This window comes from Camelus dromedarius, chromosome 19 (assembly GCF_036321535.1).
Source record: "Camelus dromedarius isolate mCamDro1 chromosome 19, mCamDro1.pat, whole genome shotgun sequence".
Classification (NCBI taxonomy): Eukaryota; Metazoa; Chordata; class Mammalia; order Artiodactyla; family Camelidae; genus Camelus; species Camelus dromedarius.
In genome coordinates this window covers 22,389,702-22,404,167 of record NC_087454.1, presented here as the reverse complement: position 1 = coordinate 22,404,167, position 14,466 = coordinate 22,389,702, and the positions used below count along the sequence as shown (strand labels likewise).

The 14,466-nt window shown below is 39.8% G+C and overlaps 1 protein-coding gene across 6 annotated transcripts in view; it reads right to left on the bottom strand.

Moving 5' to 3' along the window:
- Window positions 1-417: 417 nt before the first annotated feature.
- BLTP3A (bridge-like lipid transfer protein family member 3A) overlaps window positions 418-14,466 on the bottom strand; it is a 55,719-nt gene continuing 41,670 nt past the window's right edge. For all 6 annotated transcript variants that reach the window (XM_031434891.2, XM_010994513.3, XM_064476403.1 and 3 more), the window contains 7 exons: window positions 10,246-10,442; window positions 8,620-8,774; window positions 8,355-8,535; window positions 6,392-6,654; window positions 5,844-5,952; window positions 5,610-5,716; window positions 418-5,208 (listed from right to left, as the gene is read on the bottom strand). In XM_031434891.2, coding sequence (XP_031290751.2) covers window positions 5,083-5,208; window positions 5,610-5,716; window positions 5,844-5,952; window positions 6,392-6,654; window positions 8,355-8,535; window positions 8,620-8,774; window positions 10,246-10,442 — 1,138 coding nt within the window. In that variant the 3' untranslated portion in view covers window positions 418-5,082. The remainder of the gene's footprint in view (window positions 5,209-5,609; window positions 5,717-5,843; window positions 5,953-6,391; window positions 6,655-8,354; window positions 8,536-8,619; window positions 8,775-10,245; window positions 10,443-14,466) is intronic.

The following is a 14,466-nucleotide window of genomic DNA, read 5'->3' as shown; positions in this document are numbered from 1 at the left end:
TCACTTATATGTGGAATCTAAAGAAGAAACAAATGAACTTATTTACAAAACAGAAACAGACATAGAAAACAAACTTATGGTTACCAGGGTGGGAAGGGATAAATTGGGAGTTGGAGATGTGCAGATACTAACTACCATATATAAAACAGATAAACAAGTTTATACTATGTAGCACAGCAAACTGTATTCAATATCTTATAGTGACCTAGAATGAAAAAGAATACGAAAATGAATATATGTATATACATGCATGATCGAAACATGCTGTACGTTAGAAATTGACACAATATTGTAAACTAACTATACTTCAATAAAAAATAGAAAAAATTTTTCTCATAAAAGAGTACTTAAAAACAATGTAAAATGTTTTGTTTCAGGTATGTTTCAGATCCCTATAAACAGATATAACAGAGCCAATACTGCTTAATAAGTTTAATTTGCTTTTTTCAGGTGGTTCACAGAACCAGTACACTCAAGGTTTGATTAGATATTGCAACATTAAAATTTCCCAATACTGACCAGTATTCCAGTTCATCAGATACATTCTCATTGTTTTCCTCAAATAGAGGGGAATGGAGTGACCTTTTATTGACAGTGATTAGCAGTAATAAGGCTACTGTATATAACTGGCAATCCCCAAGAATTCTTTCCTCTCTATCATTCAGTGTCATAGGGAGAGGGATTTTGAAGCTGTTCTCTTTTGAAGCTTTCCTGAGCATGTCTTAGTAAAGATTCCAATTCTGTTTAGCACCCTGAGTGGGGGAAACAGCTTGGACACACAAAGTTGGACAAATCTGGCTTTTAGTATCTTACATTAAAATGCATGGCTTTAAACGTGTACATAGCCAATGGAGAAGACACTTCAGTGGGGCATTCCACAAAGAAACGCTGTAAGACTCAGGCTAAATCTTGACCAAAAACTAGTAAACTAAAGAAAAAAAAATTCTCAGATCTAAGAGGAAGCTTTTTCGACTGGGTATAGGAACTACACCTACTGCAGTTTGAGATACTGGATAAGGCTGAAATTTACAAATAACATGGAGGGAAGTTCACATCACAAGTCCAGCCACTTAGCAAAGCCTCACAGTTTAGGGTTATCCAAGAGTGTTCCCCCTGGTATCTGCTGTAAGAGATGGAGAAAATAATCCTCATTCAACAACAGCTACTATCTACACCTACCCAGAGGTGAATGGGAATATTCCTATTCTAGCAGAAGGTATGGAAAGATCCATCATCCTGGAAAGGACAGTACATCACACCAGAATCTCGAAACACTTCATAATGACTATGGTAAATCAGAAGGCAATGACACAGCTTTTGTAGTCTCAGATAAGGAGATGTCATCCTACCAGCTTGTGCAGCAATGTTGTTTCCATAGTTTTGTGATATTACTATAACTGATTTTAGAAGTTTAGGCAAGTGTTAAATTAAAAAAAAAAAACAAAAAAAAAACCTTAGTTTAAAGATTAGGAATGGAAATTTCCCAAATGACTATGTTCAAACTATCATCTTTCCACTACCCCCTAAACTTGCCTAAGGAGGAACTAAATGGGTTAAATGGAAGCATTAAGTTACAGGTACCTGAAGGGTGGTTTATCCGTTGTATATTCCATACGCAGGAACCACTCCTTTCAGAACCATGAAAAGGTGTACATAAAGGTTGAGCCCCATGGCAAAATGAGGGTCATATTAAATATATAGCAAAAAGCAGCCATCATGAGAGCCATCCACTCCTGTCTAAAGTCTAAGAAACTAGGTGAATTATTCCAGTGAATTGAAAACACAATTTGAGATGGATAGCCACCTCTGCAACTCAGCTAAGAGATTTAAATCAGTCCATATGCACTAAAGCATGTCTCCAGTACCTCCATGTAAACAGGAAATCTAGACAATCACAGATGATATGTAGTTGTCAATGCTTCACAGCTGAAATGGTGATGTGCAGTGGCTGAAGTCTTTTGAGGAATAGTGGTGCTATCACTCCAGACATTTTCTTGAGGTATTGTTATTTCTTGTTCAGAGTCTTAGAGCTCCAAGGCAGAAATCGTAAGCAGTTCAAAGGAGCTGACACTATTTGTTCTTTCCATCTTTTTCCTTTACGTTTATCCTGAGGAATACCAACAAGGTCATATTTCTTCATTATGAAAAAGCCTGCCTTCCCCCAATGAATAGGAGTATGAAGTTATACAAGATGATTTTTACTAAAATTCCATGGGACAATGACCTCTACCACATTTCCTGAGGGAGGACTTCCAGACACAATGGCCAAATCTGTCACATAGGGGAATTCAAATTCAAGGGCTCCATTTGTCATGTGGACAAGAGCTCCAGATTGCCCAGAAACCTGACTGAGCTCTGGTCATTAAAGGGGTTAGCCTCAGTGCTTGCCAGATTTGTTTCTGTTGCCTCTCACCAAGCATAAGCTTAAGGTGAAGGAATACCAAGCAATGCCTATTAGACATTTTCTCTGCATGGAGGGGTAATGGTGGGTCGGAGAGGAGAGGAAGGGGAGAGAATCAGAATGTGATTTTAGACTAATTCAGGTGAACCTAAGGTTGAATAATTTTATTTTCTAGATACAGATCTCCCTCCTCCCCCTCTAAGAACATTAGAAATGCCGTACTTGAGATGAACCAGTGATCCTTTTTTCTTCATCATTCTGCCTTTGAAGAAACCTAAAGGGGGGTCTGTGGAGGGATGCAGTTACCCTCCCCTTTGTATATCACCAAACAGCCCTCATTTTCTGTAATTCTTTTTGGAATCCATTTATACAAGGATTCCTCTTAAACCTGCACTCATAAAGTTTCTGCCAACACTACTCCTTGAACAATGAGCTCCAGAAGTTTCTGATTTGCCAAGAGAAGTGCTTTCTTTTACCTTAGTCTATGAGGTAGAACCCTAGAGCCAGTATTTTGGGACTTGAAGAACATATCTCACTCTTGACTGAATATTTGATCTAACACAACCCTCAGCTTTCATCTTTCCAGAACTGGAGCCAACATTTTAAAGATGTATCCTCATGCGGAAGTACCTTCACTCCCTGATAATTTTTGCTGTTCTCTGGACCTTTCCTCCCTTCACCTGTATTTCGTAAGCAGAAATGCACAGATAATTTAAGACATTATCGTGGCCTTGTGTGAGGTGCTGTTTTCTGTGTTGGCTCTATGTGACCTTCCTGATCATGCAGGTGGGCGTTTGGCCACAGCAGCACACTGACTCCTCCTCCTTCTCAGCAGTGCTTAAGTTTCTTTCCTGAGTTCTAACAGAGCTCACTGCCTCATTGGTTGCTGAATCTTCCACTAAGTGCATTACTTCACACTTACCTACACCAAACCTCACCTGTCACTTTCCTGAGTATTCACAGCCTGGTTTGTGCATCTTCTGCGATTTTCCATTTTTCTTTTTTTTTAATCTCTTCTGACTTATCTTTCACTGCCTAGAAGTAGTGACATTTGATTGCATTGTAATACTTTCAGGTTATTTATAAAAATCTTAAATAAGGTTAAACCAAACATCAACCCATCTGTTACACTGTTAACAATCTCTCTAGAAAGATGTTTACTCTTAAGTCTCTAAGTTGTTTCCTAAGCATGATAGATACACCCATAATCTCATAGTAATTGGTAATTTTAAATTGCCTTAGTGGTGAACCATGACAAAAATTCTTCAAAAGTCTGAGCAAATTAGATCTTATTCCCTCTTGGATGCATGTTTCTTCTTATCCTCAAAAACTAGAATATACAAGTCAGGCATGATTTCCTATAAAGGAAACCATTTTATCTTTCCTTCAATAGGTCATGTGTGATTAAGACTTTAGTGACACAACTAAATCACTATTTTACCATCTTGCCAATTCAAGGTGAGTCAGCTGATGAACTTCTGTCCAATCAACACATCTTGAAGTATATCACCGAGCAGTATGGACGAAGATAAGAGTGTTGCGGAAGAATCAGGTAGAAAATAGAGAGGGGGAAATAGCTCTTTTATCAAGCAGAGGCAAAACCTAGTCAGGTTGAAGGGGTTTTTTCCTTTTTTTTCTTTTTTTACTTAAGTCAAAATAACATGATTTTTAAAAGCCACAGTGATAGAGGGGTGTGAGAGGCAACAGGCTAAGATGTTTATATCACAGTTTAAAACACATTTTCAGCTCCCAAACCACAGAGGGCTAACAAGAGTGCTGGTAGAAAGTCATAGTGTAGACGATGCAGAGGTGCGAGGGACCCTGGGAGACAGAGGAAATGACCTGTGAGGTGCAGCTGTGGAAGACACAGGACTCAGCAGGCAACAGGGGCTCAGAAGCAAGCTCCACTAGTGATCCCTACCACATCATGCCTTCAACCTAGCTCAGAGTAAACATCTTTTCCTTGATTTAAATTTCAAACAAATTGCATTACAGAAGGGAAAGGTGATACCACTGAGCCACAATTGCTGTTTACTTCCTACCGCAGCATCACAATAATGAAAGTATCACAGAAAGGAACCTTAACCGTGAAAAACCTGATTGTAGTATCAGCCAAGATGACATGAGTTTGGTTTCCTTTCCAAAAAAGGCAGAATCCACGTCTCACTTATTCCTGTGCCTCTCCTGACTCCCGCCTTGCTGGCTATTTTCTGTTCCACTCTACTTCCGTGGCTGAAGCTCAGGCCTAGGACTTTTCAGATCCGCCTCAGGAAGCTCTGGGACATAGAATCTTTGGTGGCTCTGTGGGTGACTGAGATGGGTACTTTGCCTTGTTCACACAGGTTGTGGAGGAAGCAAATGTCTCTTCCATGAATCCAGGAGATGAAATGGCCCTACAGTGTCGAGAAGATTCCACCTAGTGTGCAGAGGGCCAAAAGGCTTTATACAGGCAAGACACGATGCTTGAGCCACGCACAAAGCTGCCCCCAATCTCCTGGAGCATGGTCGTGCTTTGCCCTGTCTTCCATCCAAGTCAGAACAGCTAGTAGAAAGGACCCTGCAAGGAGTGAGTTGAGCATCCTTAGCTGACTTGTCCAACACTGGATGGTGCCTGTCACAGGTGGTACAATTGCTGGTGATCTCCTCCTCTTTCCTTGGCACAGATGGCTGAGCCACTGCTGTCAGAGCTCAAAGAGGGGGTTATATTTCCTAATCTCCTGAAGAAGTTTTTCTTTATCCTGGTTAGCATGAACCAATGCTTCTTTAGCTTCTATAAGTTCCTTTTGTAGGGTAGGCAGTTCTTTCACCTGACAAACAATAAAATTCACAATTAATGAATAAAGTAACACAATTTGCAAAAACATCTAGTAAGGGAACAAGGAGGAACAATTCAAGCAGAAAAATCCACAAGGTTGGTCAATCAAGAGAACCCAAGTAGATCTTTTCTAAGAGCCTAATACCCTCTTCAGAGTTCATCAGTTACAGGGGCAGCAACAGGTGAAAGATACGATCAGAAAGCATTCACCTCTAGCTCCTGACTTACATCCCCTGTTCAGCACTTCTACAAGCTGCTGCTAGGTGACAGGAGCCCAGACCACCCAGCTGCACGCAGCACAAGCAACCTTTTCAGCCCTCTAGGTTTTACCAGCTTCTGTGAGTATAGCCCCCAAGGGTTTATGGGAAAGATACCGTTCAGTTAGGTCCTCACCTGCGGACCAAAAGCCTCCCCTGTGGGCACCAGAAACACCTGTTCTTTTGGGGGCTGCCTCTTCTCACTTTTAAGTCTTTCAGCTGATGGTCTGTCCTGAGCAGCAGCTGGAATAAAACGGAAAGGTTCTAAATGACAAACTGCTGGCAACATGCAGACAATTCCTAGTTGTCACCTGTTCCCTTACAGGAGAAAAAAGGCAGAGAAGCCAGGACACTGGCAAGCCCAACTCACCGCCTAAGTGGAACACACCATCATCACTCCGCTTCAGCACAACATGCTCCATGGCCAGAGTGATGGGGATAGGGCCTGGAGATGTCGGATAGATGGGAGGGATATCATCCTGCAGGAAAAAGGGAAACCATATGATGCCCCTAGCCAGCTCAGAGCAACTTAGGGAACAAGCCATGCTTGTACCATTGAGCTTGAAGCATTTTTATATCATTGTTTACCCATACATTCTTTCAAGGTGTGAGAGGCGTTCCTGAGTCTCTCCCATTCTAGAGATGGTGAAACTGAGGATCAGATAACCTGATGGGCTTGCAGTCATGCTGCATGCCAAAGGTTAGGGATAGAGATAAGTTCTCCTCACCTGAACCCAGGATTTGTTGCCAGCAATACTCATTTATGTGCTACTATAACATTGACAAAGAATGCAAATATGCATTTCCTCATTTGATCCTCACCATATTTTACAGTGACAAGAGAAGAGGTTAACAGCTGTCACTGCCAGAATTCCTTGCCTGACAAAGTCTAGGGTAAAATCCAATAGTCCCTCTCACCTTGAGAGTGATCCTGGAGTTCAGAAGCTCAATCTGCATGGGAACTACCACCGGGATCACCTCATCCTCCAAGAAGGGCCCCAGGCCATTGAGCACCGAAGTGAGCAGCTCAAGGTCACAGCTTTGAAGCAAGATATGTAGGAAGCCATTCTTTATGGCCAGTGGGGAATGAACAGCTGCACCAGGCCCCACCTCAAAGCGAAGGCCCACAGCTGGCCTGATGCGGTCAGTCCTCAAAGTTGAGGATTCCTGAAAGCTTGTACCTTTAAGAAGAAAGACAGAAGGAAAAGATATTAATTAATTACCTGCCAGTGACTATTCTAAGCACTTAATATATATTTAATATTCATAATGACCCTGTGCCAGAAATATTATCATTCCCATCTTCTAAGGCAGAACTAAGGCACAGAGAATAACTTGCCCAAGTTACACAACTTCTAAGTAGCAAGGACAGGATCTGCACACAGGCAGCCCAACTGCAAAGACCATAGGTTTGGCTCCTTTGCTATAATGCCTCTCATGGCAGTCCAAGGACCAATAAAAAGCTGGTCTTGCTATGAATCAGAGGCACTGGGCTATGGTCAAGGGAAAGCTCTTAAAACAGAGGATCCTCAGCTCTGCTAAATTTGAACATCTCTTCCTTTCTCCAAGTCTTGGTCTTCTCATCTCTCTCTGACAAAGCCAAGCAGGATCTATGTTGATTTCCTCAAAACTCCCTAAAGAATGATCTCAGGTGTAGCCAAGGATATGAAACAACTTACATACCTATATAACTGCAAATTGGTACCACCATTCTGGAAAACAAATTGGCATTATGTAGTAAGATTAAAGCTATATCTACCCTAAGGACCTAGAAATCATAGCCTCAGGAATATAAACCTGGAGAAATTCTCCAACATACACATCAGGAGACATGTACAAGGATGGGTATTTCAAGACAGCCCTATTGAAACAGGAAAAAACCTGGAAACAACCCAAATGTCTGTTCAGAATAGACCAAAGAAATAAATAGAGTAACGGGTACAGGGATATTTTGGGGGTGATGGTGATGGTCACAGAACTCTATAAAGCTTACTAAAATTTATCAAATTGCTTACTTACAATAAGTGAATTTCATAGCTGCAAATTATACTTCATTAAGGCAGTTTTTTAAAAAGCAAAAAGTGGTATATTTCTATAACAGAATATTAGACAGTAGTGAAAATGAATGAATGATAGCTAACTCAACAACCTAGAAGAATCTGAAGAATATCATGGGACTTGAAAGAAGCAAATCACGAAAGAATACAAACTACAATTCCATTTAGAAAAACTTGAAAACCTGCAAAGCTAAATAATACATTGATACAAACACATGTGGAAGAATTGTAAAGCAAGAGAATGATAAATACAAAATTCAGGATAGTGATTCCCTATAAAAGGAGAGAGGCAAGAGGAAGGTTCAGGAGAGGGGCTCCCAGGGACTTCAAAGTTAATGGTACTATTTTATTTATTAAAGTAGGTAGTGAGTATGTGGGTTCATTGTATTGTTATTATTTTATATACTTTTTATATATTTTATAATTATTTTTTATTATCTATTCAATATCTTAAAAAATAATTTTTTAAAACAAAGCATATAGCATAAGCCCAGGTTTTCCTGTCATCTTTTAAAGTATAAATGATAACTCACATCAAAGGACTGAATCAGAAGTTCCCTGATTAGGTATAACCTGACGTTAACAGCCTCAAAGAACTGGACACTGTCCTCATGTGTAAGCTTAAGAGCACCTGGGAAGTGAGGATGGAGAAAAGCCTACTGAGTACAAAGCCCCAGAAAGAGCTCTGGGAAGAAGGTTTCATTGGAGTTCTTCTCCTTAATGGCTGCTGGAGAGAAGGGCCAAGGACTTGGCACTAGGGTAGCTGCCCTTGAAGCACAGTGACAGGAACAAGTTAAGCTATGGCTACCCCAGAAAAATCCCACCTGCTCTCCTGGAAGGGCCACCATCTTCACCCGGGCACTGTCCATGCAGGAACTGCCAGAGTCTCACGGTACCCAGCTGCTGGAGGGCCAGCTCCTCTCCTTGCAGGGCCACAGTCACATCCTCGCCACGTACTTCAATCCCCAAAGATACTTTGTTCACCTTCAGAACCAGAACTGAGACCTGTAAAGGTAGATTCTCTGAGTTGAGTCCCACGCTTCCAGCCTAGGGCCTACCCTCTGCACAGAAGAAAGAAGAGCAGCTGACCAGGTGAAGACTGAGGTCTTTCCCACTGGGTGAGACTGAACTGTAGGCCTCTGGTGACCCCTGGCCATAACTATCCACAACAGGGCTCCCTTGAACATCAGCATTGTCTAAGGCATTTGGAAGAGATCCTGATGGAAGACATTCTGGACCAGACTCTGCATAAGAAAGATAACAAAAGAGTTTGGAAGTCAAAAAATTCTATTCAAATCCAATCTCTAAAAACAGTGACAATTGTAAGAGTAAAACAAAACATTTATGACACTTATGAGACAACTAGAAATTTGAAGACTACTAGTTAGTTTATGAATTTAGGGAATTATTGTTAATTTTTTAAAATGTGATAGTGGTATTTAGTCACATAAAAAAAGTCTGTAAATTGAAGCAACCCAAGTGTCCATGGACAGATGAATGGTTAAACAAAATGTGGTATAAACATACAATAAATATTTAGCCTTAAAAAGGAAGGAAATTCTGACACATGCTACAACATAAATGAACCTTGAGGACATTATGCTAAACGAAACAAGCCAGACACAAAAGGACATATACTGTATAATTCCATTTACATGAGAGACCTAAGTGGTCAAATTCATAGAGACAGAAAGTAGAATGATGGTTGCCAGGGGCTAGTGGAAGAAAGAATGAGGAATTATTGTTTAATGGGTACAGAGTTTCAGTTTTGAAAGATGAAAAGAGTTCTGGAGTTGGAAAGTGGTGATGATTGCACAATGATCTGAAAGTACTAAATGCCACTAAATTATAGTTAAAATGGTCAAGGTGGTAAATTTTGTGTTATGTGTATTTTACCATAACTTTAAAATATTTTTAATATTTAAAAAATCTATTATCTAGAGATGTATAATAAAAATACTTACAGATAAAATTATATGTTTGGGATTTGCTTCAAAATAGTATGGGGGGAAGGAAAGTGGGTAGAAGAATATATGAAACAAGAATGGTCATAAGCTCTTAATATCTGAAGCTACATAATGGGTACATGAGAGGTTCTTAATTTGGTTCTGTCTACTTTTAAATATTTGCACTTTTCCATAAGAAGTTAATAATAATAACAAAACAAACATAGGTATATACCATCCAGCTTAAGAAACTACATTCTCTTTTTATTTTACTTTCATTTAGACACTCTTAAGAGACAATTTGAAAAGTTTTCATTTCAATAAGCTGAAAGAACCAGTGTAACTACCAGTGGTGATTAATCTAATTCCTAAAAGTTACTTGTTTTATCATAGACAAAAAGCTCACAGTTATTTTCCAACAATAAAATACATAATTAGGCAAAAACAGACAACAAACACATACAGCACTAACACCAGCCACAAAATCAGTCCTACTGTCGTAGCTATGTGACTGTAAGACTAGTGCTCTCTTTTCTGATCTGAGTCTTGTTCTGTGATAAAGATCAAATTCTAAACAATAACCTAGAAGATGTGAGGATAAAGTCAGAGCCACAAATCCACTAAAATTTCTATCTTCTTTTAGTTTTGATTAAGAAAATGTCTATTTTATCAAATCTCAGCTCCTTTCACATCCTGCCAGTCTGAATGCAGGGGGCAGGAAGAACCTTCTCCAGACTCTGCAACTCTGCCTGGCTCTGCTTCCACCTACCAGACTCCAACAGCATCACAAAGCTCTCACTGCCATCACTGTCCACTGACATCTGGTCTTCAGGGACACTGTTATCCAGTGAGACACCGTCAAATGACTGCTGAGACACCGTCCTCTTCATGGAGAAAAATCGGAGTCGGGCAGCACCTCCACTTACTGGGGCTGCCACCCCCTCCTCTATCTTGGCCACCGGCTCTCTGTTTAAAAAACAAAAACCACAAATGAGGCTTAGGAGCCCATGTTGTTCCATTCCCTTGTAATATACAACCTTTTCAGCCCAGACGGTTATTGTATACATAAACTTTGATGTCAATTATTACTTGCTTTAAGAGGGTCTCCATTTTTCACCTGCCTCATTATTCTAGCATTTCAAAGTGGATAAGCCTCTCTCTCATATCAACATTAAGTGTCAAAAGTTATTTAGGGTCATCTCATATGCAGATGAGACCAACTACGTAAAGCCCTGGTGCTAATGAATAGCACTGAAGCCACCTACGTTCATTCCTCAAGTACTTACTGAATAACCTGCATACAAGGCACCATACGAGGCACAGGGTCAGGGTGGGGGTGAATAAAGTGATGAATAAGACATCCCCTATCCTCAAAGAATTTATATTCTATCAGGAGAGAGGAGACTTAAACATAGACAACTTTATATGGGAATTAGGTCACACAAACCATAAAAGAGAGGCAAGGGTACAAGCCAAAGGCCAGACAATACCCAAGAGGGGAAAGGATGCAGAGAAGGGGATTAAGAATGACCTTACGGGAGGGGGTAGGTAGAGCTCAGTGGCAGAGCACATGCTCAGCATGCACAAGGTCCTGAGTTCAATACCTAATACCGGAAAAAAAAAAAAAAAAAGACTTTGTGCAAAGAGATAACACTTCAGGTAGTCCTTGAAGGGCTGTGAAAGAGATAGGGAAGAGGGCTTTTAATGGGGGAAAACAGCATGAGCAAAGGCATGGAGCCGGAAAATAAAAAGTACCTTTGGAGACTAGTAAGCAGCTCAGCCTAGCTGGATGGTAGGTTTTGCTGAGGGAGAGTAACAGACTATAAAGTTAGAAAATTTTCTTTAAAGAAACCTTTAAGGACCTTTCAAGCCAACCCTCCCATTTTACAGATGAAGAAACTGACTCAGTCACAGTTAAATATGAAACTAAGAAAAACCCAAGTCTCCTTACTTCTTGCCAAGTGCTTTTATCACAAGGGTTGCAGCCAAATTACAGAAAACTCTGGACAAAAGATTAGATATAAAAGTGCTCTGAAAACTGTAAAGTGTAGGGGTATATGGGAAATCTCTGTATCTTCTGCTCAATACTACTATGAAGTTAAAACTGCTCTAAAAAATAAAGCCTATTTTAAAAAAACTGCAAGTGCCATATAGATATATCACAATAATTGATTATGCCACACTAAGAAGTTCAAACTCAATTCAGGAAGTACAAAGAAAAAGACTGAGGTTTTTAGAGTAGGGTAATAACAAGATCATACCTGTGTTTTAGGAAGTCTGACCTGCCTTTTTCAAATAAGCCAGAGAGGGAAAGATGTCCAATGAGGGATCAGTTAATAGTTTATTAAAATAGTCCACATGTGGGAACAGACAGGAAAAACTGATGAGACTCCCTAGAGCTGTGCTCTCAAAGTGTCATCCTCATAGGAGCATCAGCATCTAACAGGGAACCTGTTAGAAACGCAAATTCTCAGGCTCATCTTAGACCTACTGGACGGGGAACTCTGGGGGTAGGGCTCAGCAATCTGTGAGCAATCTGTTTTAACAAGCCCTCCAGGCAATTCTGAAGTATGCCTAAGTTTGAAAGTATGATCAGAACCTAACAAATGCCTAGAAAAGGCAGAGCTAAAATGTAGAGTCTGAACAAGCAAGAGAATGATGCCACCAAAAAACTAAAACAAAAAAACAAAAAAATCAAAGAACTGATCTGGGGAGGGATAAGGAATTGAGTTTTATGTATGTGAGGTCTGAGGCACCCTGGGAGATCCATGTGGAGCTCTGGGCAGTAGATAGTTTTAAAGGAAGAGCAGAGGAGGGGAGGGAAGTCAGGACTGAAAATAAGGACTATAGCAGAAGTAAGGAGATGGAAAACAATAACCTAGAGAGAAAGTACAGTTGGCCCTTGAACAACAGGATTTTGAACTGCACAGGTGCAATTACATGCAGATTTTTTCAGTAGTAAATGTATAGTACTACACAATCTGCAGTTGGTTGAATCCATGGATGCACTGAAACCATATACATAAAGGAGGCTCTTATAGGTAAGGCCAACTATAAGTTATATGCAGATTTTTAACTGTGCAGATTCAGTGCCCTTAACTCCCACATTGTTCAAGGGTCAACTGAGTTAAAAAATGCAGAGTGATATAAATTTTCTGAAAGTTTGGCAAATGCATCAAGAACCTTACAAATGTTTGTAGTGTTTAACCCAGTAATTCCACTTCTGAGTTTTTCTTCTAAAGGCTTAGATATGCATAAAGAGTAATGTTCACAAAAATAAAGACAATTAACACAGAATTGGTTCTACCTGAGAAAAAAGTGGAAGCAGACTAAATAACCCCCAATAGTGGATTGGATTGATAAATTATAGCACATCCACTTGCAAGAATGTAATTATATATTCAAATACCTAAGAATAGAAAACTATTTATAATAAAACATAAAGTAAAATTCGAAATTTTCTGTATTATATAGAAATAATATAATCTTATTATAAAACAATACCTGTATATTTTATGTGTATACACATATAAGCATTCACATGGATACATAAATATATGTATAAAATTTGGATGCAAACAGATCCAAATGTAAATAGTGGCTATCTCAGGATAACGACGTTTCAAGTGACTTTTATGTTTTCTTCTTTATTCTTTTATTTTCCTCATTGTTAACAAAATAAACACAAATCATTTTCATAATTTAAAAAATAAAGATTATGGTAAGAGTGATCAGAATATGGACAGCCTAGCCCTGTGGAACAATTATATTTATGGGATAAAAGGAAGGAGAGCAGTCAAGGAAAAAGCAGAGTCCTTCTGAGAAGTATGAGTAACTGGGCAGGGTTACCAATGCTCAGACTAAACCGACCAGCAAGGTGAGCTGCCGCAGAGGAGTCCTGGAGAGGGAGGACCAAGAAAAGGCCACCAGGGGCGGGCAGTAGGAAGTCAATGCCAGTGTTTAAAAAAGAGTTTGTACCACACACCTTTCTTTTCTCCTTTCTACCTCTCCTCTTTTCCCATCTCCCTTACTCTTCTCCATTTAGAAAGGGCAGCACATTTGGTGATCGGGAGTCTAGGCTATCAGTCCTCACCCCACCACTTACAAGTTGTGTGATCTTGAGCAAGTTTCTTACTTCTCTGAGCCTCAGTTTACTCAACTGTAAAATGGGGAGTGATATTAGTTCCTGCCTTATAGGGTTCTTACAAGAATCCAGTGGATTAATACTGTAATATTTAGGACAGTGCCTGACATACAGAAAGCACTCAATAAACGTTGCCTAGTATTACTTTTATCATTTAGCTCTTTAAGTTTTCCTTTCCCTTCCTCCTAAGCTATATATGCCTAGCAGGTACTAACACAACTACAGGCATTGCTTAGAGACCCACTTAAGACAGCTCACTTAGACAAAAGCTCTAAAGCCACTGATCTTCAAACCCTAGTCCCCAAAACACAAAGTGTCCCAGCAAAGTCTTCATTTTCTTTCCTAAAGCCATAGGAAATTCATCAAAAAATCCTTACCTTTCCACTTTGACTTTTGAATTTCGGTGTTTTCTGCTTACTCCCTACTGCACCACCAGTGCCTAACACAGAGCCTGGCACACAGTAAGGACTCAAAAAATATTTGTTGAATGAATGGATGAAATTCTTCCTTCTCTATTAGTCTGACAGATATTGACAAGGTATACCAGAAAGAGCAAGTCCAAAGCCCCACCTTTTCCATTTACAAGATACAGGATCCATGGGCTCATCCTCTCTGAAGCCTCAGTTTCCTCAGCTATAAAGTGGGGATACAAATATCTGTATCCCTTCTGTGGGGATCAAATCAAACAAAATATTACATGAGAACCCACTAAAAAGAATAAAATATCAGACAGATGCCAGGTGTTATTATCCTGATATAGCATATCTGTATCAATAGTAGTGAATCAGCGAAAGAGGAGACAACTTGATGTTAAGAAGCAATCAGGGCTACCCTGAAAACTGCCCA